The sequence below is a fragment of the Myotis davidii genome, unplaced genomic scaffold, assembly GCF_000327345.1.
Source record: "Myotis davidii unplaced genomic scaffold, ASM32734v1 scaffold168, whole genome shotgun sequence".
Lineage (NCBI taxonomy): Eukaryota > Metazoa > Chordata > Mammalia > Chiroptera > Vespertilionidae > Myotis > Myotis davidii.
In genome coordinates, this window is record NW_006383016.1 from 5,857,971 (window position 1) to 5,864,886 (window position 6,916).

Here is a 6,916-nt window from a genome sequence, read left to right on the forward strand (position 1 = left end):
CAGGCAACCAAGGCAACCAAGCCTCCTGCTTGCTCCAGCTCCATGGCTGCCGGCCGCCATCTTGGTTGGGTTAATTTTCATGTAATCGCTCTGATTGGCTGGTGGGCGTGGCTTGTGGCATAATGAAGGTACAGTCAATTAGCATCTTTGTCTTTTATTAGTGTAGATGATAGAGGATGATACTTTAGTGGTGGACACCTGTTATTAATTTGCCAAAACACATGGAATGTACAACACAAAGAATGAACTCTAGTGTGTACTTGGACTTCAGATCATAATAATTTAACAGTACTGGCTCGTCATCTGTAACAAATGCAGCAACTCACACAGCTATTTCCAGGAGGATACAAGGAGGCTGGGAGAGAGGGAGTGCATGGGAACTCTACTTTCCGTTAAGCTGCTGAGACAGTTTGTGAACCTAAAACTGCCCTAAGAAATAGTCTATTAATTAAAAAAAAAAAAAAAAAAAAAGCTTACATGCTTAACCAAATGTCCAGTAGTCGCCCTAACTTGTACTCAAAAGCACCAAGAATGAAGACCCACAATGTCTGAGTATGGTATTTAGGGGCTATTTGACAGAGAGCAGGATTCAACCCCCTACCTGGAGTCTGGGATTGATTGTGAAACTGCCCACCATGGGGTTCATGCAGGCCACGTACTGACAGTTGTGGATTTCTTTAAGCAGCACCTTCTGTCTATCATACCTGAGACAGAAAACAGAACCTTCAATCTAAAAACTAGAGATGACAGACAGCCCAACAAAACCCACCATTCAGACAAGACTTCATCACCAACTGTCTTCTCTGATCTTTACAATCGCTCTGTGATGCTGAGCGTGTCAGCACCATCTCAGGGACATGAAAACAAACTCTCGGAAAACTGAAGGCGACACAGCTCCTTTGTTGGCAGAAGCCACATGTGGAGCCGAATCAACACAGGCTACTGCTGCTTACTGATTCTCAGGTGACTCTATTTCTGGTTAGAAATACCCACAGCGAGGCTGGGGGTCTCCCTCGAGTTAATGGGGGGAGGGACGGTGTCTCAGACTGCAGTACCAGATATTACCAGATGGTTACATCCCGCAAAACGAGGCCACACTTCTCCATGCAATTTAGTGAGAACTCACATATTAAAGAATCTAATGCGTAAGCCAGACAGCTTATGTTGCTAGAATGCTTTTCAGTTCAACTCTTCCCAAGAATCAAAGGGAAACTGTGCCACTTAAGATGATGAAAAGATGATACAAAGTGAAACCCAAAAGGTATCGCAGGAAATGCTCCTCCTCGGAAGAGGAAGACATCAGGGTATTCCATTTGCAAATGTTTTTCCACAGTAACAATAATGAGACTTCAGTAGAGAGTAAAACCCAGAGAATCATTTACCAGTGCCCGTAATCAATGTGCTGTCGAATCAGAGTGTGGGGCTGAACGGTGCCATATGAGTCCACTTCGGGCATGTTCATGTCGTCGATAAAGTAAACCAATTTTTTCTTTCCTCCCGGGCCATAGCTGCGACCGGCTTTTTTCTCTAGAGGTTTCTCAAGAATTCCTGTAACCAACATATAATTCTGTCTAATCAGGTAAGATGTGATTTTCTGTCCTTAGTGCTTTTTAAATTTTTTTCTCATTTCTGTCCATTTCAACCCCTCTTTGGCTTCACATATCACCTCTCTGCAGGCTAATACCAGAGCTGTGCCTCTGGTCACCTCCTTCTATGTCAAGTTCTCCTATCAACCTCTCTCCTGTAGCCAGAACTCACCCGGCCTGTTCTTTCCTGGACAGTCAACATCTACAGCCTGATGTCACACAGGGTGTCGCAGACAATGACATTGCTGACCTGGGCACCTTCCTCCCCTGCACCCACTCTAGTGCATGGCCCAGCCTTGTCTCTCAGTCCTTCTCTATCACCCTTGCAGGAGCATCCGGAGACAGCTCAAAAGAGTCCCCCACACCTCTCTCGGGCCATTGGGGTGCAGAAGTACAAGAGGCTATTGCATGAAGACACTCTGCTGTGTATACATCCAGTTATACTTCTTCATGTGCCTGTATGACTTTGTGTCAATATATTTGAGAGAAAAGTATGGGTGTAGGAAATCCTGAAGAGTGTGTGCCTGGGATGTGGTATCTAATTATTTGTCAACTCTCCAAACACAGAAACCACATTCAGGGCAACTCAGCAGGTTTAATAAACAACTGAACAGTGAGTTTTGCTGTCCCCTCCCCCAATATAACCCCATTAATCTCCTGAACCAAGTGACAGACCTACCAATATCAGCCCTTTCTACTACTTCTCCTCTGCTTCCAAAGTCTACTTTGCTTGCCTTTCCTAACTTAGAATGCCCCAAATCTGTGTGGTTCTTTTGATTATATTGACACATTCATTCAACAGTCTAAATTTCTTCTTATAGTTCTCCTGGGATTTAATTAACAGCTCATGGCCTGTCATTTCATCAACAGAGTTTGAATGATTTTCTCCTAAATCAATCTCTTACTTGAAAAGGTAGCCAGAGCATTGCTCCTTGGGTGCATACCCTCAGAGTGGTCAGGCCCCATAAACTGACTAAAGGAAACCCAACAGTTGAGAGGTAAATCAATGAACATGAGTGATGTCATGCTATCCTCAGAGTAATAACCCCAATAAAGCCATGAGTGACATGAAAAGCCAAAATCACAATATCTGAACCAAGAAGGTTTACCCAGAATGGTGATAAGTAAAAATTCCTCTGAGGCCTAAGAAAATGTCTAAAGCCTAGAGAAAGCCACCATCTCTCTGGGTTGCATGTCACGGCCTTGACCGTTTCTGATCTCTTGTTCCTGGAAGGTAGACAAGAGGAACACTCACTCTGTAGAGCTGCAGACGTTGTGTGGTAGTTGAAAGGCACGCGGGACACCACGTAATCCTCAGAGAGACCCGCCAGCGTGTCCCCTACGAAGACCGTTTTTCCCACGCCGGCATATCCTACCAGCATTAGTGGTTGTCCTTTCTCAAGCAATAACTCCGTGAAATATCTGAGACGAGTTGTCTCTGATGTGTGAACCAGAACTCTCTGCAGGGAAAAGACAGAATGAGAGAGGGGTCAGAGAGAGACACTCCAAAATTTTAAATCTGAACCACCATAGTCACTTTAGAATTGAGGTCCAGTGAATTCTTAGTTCACGTTAACCCCAGCAGGAAAGATCCCACCTACTTTTTGTTTTGAATTGTCAGAGTTTAGACATCATTGCTTGAGAGAGCAGCTGATTTATATTTTCCAATGTAAGTACTAGCACCCAAGGCTCTCCATTATAGAATTATCTAACCCCGACCCAACCCTGTGTTAGACATACAAGGGAATACAGTAGAAGTTTAAGAGACTGTCCTCCACCCTTTAGTTGCTGACAAAACATTTGAAAAGTCAAGCCATACGGAAAAGAAAATTGGCAGCAGGGCTTTGGCCCAGTAAGGTTAAGTGATCAAATAGCTAGACACAATCCATACGAAAGGAGTGAAGTGTTGGGGGAGACAGTTTGGAGGAAACAGTGGCAGAATTAGAATACAACTGAAAAATAACTGGACATAAGAGAAACGTAGAAGAACAGTTTATGAAGAGAAACAATAAGTAAGTTCTGTTTAGGTTTGTCTGCTGCTGTGTGAATTTGCAGCTCAAGTTGAGGAAATTAAACATTCATTTTATGGCTTTTTTCAGGGCGGAGAGGGTTAAAGGAAAGAAGTTAAATATAAACGTGCTATCTAAAAATTTTACTATAAGGTCAGAAATAAGAATCCACTGAACTACAGAAACGTGCCTCCAATTTTTAACAGAAGCCACAAAGTTTCTAGGAAAATACAGAGAAAGCAATTACTACAGAAATAAGTTGAAATTTTTATAAAGAGGTTGCAGAAATATAATAGCCACTTCACTGTTTCTATAATGGAGACGCTTCCCCCTCAGCTCAGCAAATATGGATAGCGTGAACGTGCCTACATTCTGCACCCTACCTGCAGAGGTACGTCTGGATCCATAGTAAATGTGGGGATTTTGTCCGTCCAAGGCAAAAATTTCTTAGTATTGTGGTCCAGGTAATAATCGAAGATTGTTCCCTGAGATGGAAACTTCACTGCTTTCATCTCTTTGTGCCACCACCGACTGAATTCAGCTTGATGACCAGAAAGCTAAGGAGAACAAGAGGAATCCTTCTTGCAGAGTTATAGCTAGTTCTGCACACACACAATGCCCCTCCAAATCCTGCGAGCACACAGTGTTTGCAGAGTACAGAGTCTTAATTACCAATGGGACTGAGTAACTGACCCAAGGAAAAGAAATAACTACAAGTAAGTTATAAAGAATAATACTATCAAAGGCAGAAAGCTGTACTTGCTATACATCCATCAGGTACACATTTTCTGGAATAATTATTACCTTAAAAAGCAAGGTAAGGTTAGGTGAACTTTAAATTGCCCCCAGGTTATTCAACTGAACGAGGAGCTACTCTACACATTGCCATGCTACCTACCATAAGGCAGTGGTTATCAAACATTGGTGCTATCTCTTTAAAGAGATGATTAAGTATTCACATAAATGGATGGTAAATGAGAAAATGAAGAACAAAGGAACACTTTATAAAACGGGTAAACATGGTGGTGGCAGAGGTTAAGCCAATAAATGCAGAAATAAATAAGTTAGACATCTTGAAAGTGAAGTTTGTTGTAAGTGATAATAATGGGGTGCATCTATTTTAACTGGATGCTCAGAGCAGCCATTGTTAAGGACAGGCACAGATTCGGGAGAATGCTGCTCCGGGCACCAGGAAGAGGTCAGCGGCATGTGCAAAGAGCTTGTGGTTTGAAAGAATCTGTTGTGCTCAATACACTGGCTAGTGCGGCTGGGGGGAAGGGAGTGGCAGAGGGAGGAGGAGGGAGGGGTAGGCAGGGCCAGATCCGGAGGCCTCATCCATAGCATTAAAAATTTTAACTTCATCTTAAAAGAAACATAAATCCACCAAAACCGGTTTGGCTCAGTGGATAGAGCGTTGGCCTGCAGACTGAAGGGTTCCGGGTTCGATTCCGATCAAGGGCATGTACCTGGGTTGTGGGCACATCCCCAGTGGGAGATGTGCAGGAGGCAGGTGGTTGATGTTTCTCTCTCATTGATGTTTCTAACTCTCTATCTCTCTCTCTCTTCCTCTCTGTAAAAAATCAATAAAATATATTTTTTTAAAAAAAATAAGAAAACAAGAAACAGAAATCCAAATCGGTAGTTCTAAAATAGGCGCAGGATATAAAGTACAGCATAGGGAATATAGTCAATCATATTGCAATAACTATGCATGGTGCCAGGTGGGTACTGGAAACATCAGGGGGAACACTGTGTAAAGTGTATGATTGCCTAAGCACTATGCTATACACCTGAAACCAATACAAACTAATATTAAAAGTAAACTATAATTAAAATTTTTTTAAAAGGTGGGAAAGCAATAGAAATCCATTAAAGTGTTAATTCTAGAGTATATCACATAATTCAGTTCACATTTTAAAATGTCACTCTGGCTACCGAGTGGATAATGGATTATGGGCAAGCACAGAGGCAGAAAGACCAGTGACAAGGTTACTTCGGAAGCCAAGTGAGAAATGACAATGGCAGTTGCTGGGAGTCCTGGGAAAGCTGACGTCAGGCCTATTTTGGAAGTTGTCTGCTGTGGCCGGGGTTAAGAACAGGAGTCCTGAGTCCTTCCTTTGCAGTCTGAACCTCGGATATTAGTTAGCTGTGTGCCCTCAAGCAGGCTAGCTAGTCTAAGTTTCTGTTTCTTTTTGTAAAAGGTATAGGTTTGTCTTCTAAGTGTCAATGAGATAGCTCACTAAAAGCCCTAGGCACATGCCTTGCCTTGCAGAAAGTAGGCACTCCAATTTGTTGAACTAATGAGTGGCTATCCTAAGAATATTTCTGTGTCTGCTTCATTCATATTTTCAACTTCAAAACCTCTCTTTTGAATGCTTCATAGTTAGGTCCCTTTGGAAAACTTAAAGATGATGATGATGACGACTAATAAGGAAGAAAGTGTCTGGGAGAGCACGATGACCAGCTTCCGAAGGCTACCACGTTCAGAAATTGGAAAGATTTCCGAAAGAGGACCATCTGGGAGGAAGGTGAGCTGTAGGGTCTGCAGCCCAAAGATCTCAGCTGTCAACATCCTACTCATGCAATTTCCCCTGGGCACCCAGTTTTGGGAAAAGGAAAACCTGTGGAAAGCACTGATAAAAAGCCATGGGGTTTTGGGGAGAGGGAGAAAGTCTACAGGAGGTCTCCATGCAGAAGAAACCCACAGCCATTATAAATTGTGCTTCTGAGAAAAACCATGTGAAGTCATACAACACCCATCCTTGAAACTCTGGCTCAAAGCCAAGGGCTGTTCTTCTTTAAAGAGCACTTGGAGATTACGGGAGGAAATGTGGCTTCTGAGAAGGGTCACACTAAGACCTAGGAGGCCACTCGAATATCAAAGTTATTTATAGACATGATTTGTGGTAATCTAGTGGTGAGAAGCCGGACTGGGCCACAGGTGATAGCAACCATGTATGTTACGGCCTACAGTGAACAAACCAACAGAAATATGGGTCGCTCTTGGCCGTGACGCCTTCCGGCTGAAACTCCCTGCTCACATCTGCAAACATCTGGGAAAGCCTGGAAGATGTGTGCCATCTATTTTTAATGCCGAGATTCCGGGGCACCTGTTGAAGCCCAAGCTAAGCCCAGGACAATCTCAATATGTTGTGCTCTTCAATCAAGGCCACAGGGATGGAGAAGAGGGGACGGACTCCAGGCTATGTTGTAACTGACACTGAAAGGATCTGGTGATGCTCAGACATACAAATAAGGAATAAGGAAGAGTAATGTCCCCCAGGTTTTAACTGGAGCAGCTGGCAGGAATGTTGAGTCGCT

At 43.2% G+C, this 6,916-nt stretch overlaps 1 protein-coding gene across 1 annotated transcript in view; it reads right to left on the minus strand.

The window, feature by feature from the left end:
• The window catches only part of DNAH11 (dynein, axonemal, heavy chain 11), a 198,265-nt gene that overhangs the window by 97,733 nt on the left and 93,616 nt on the right, over positions 1–6,916 (minus strand). The window contains exons 45-48 of the mRNA XM_015558132.1: positions 3,979–4,152; positions 2,842–3,046; positions 1,383–1,548; positions 602–704 (exon numbers count right to left, since the gene is read on the minus strand). Coding sequence (XP_015413618.1) covers positions 602–704; positions 1,383–1,548; positions 2,842–3,046; positions 3,979–4,152 — 648 coding nt within the window. The remainder of the gene's footprint in view (positions 1–601; positions 705–1,382; positions 1,549–2,841; positions 3,047–3,978; positions 4,153–6,916) is intronic.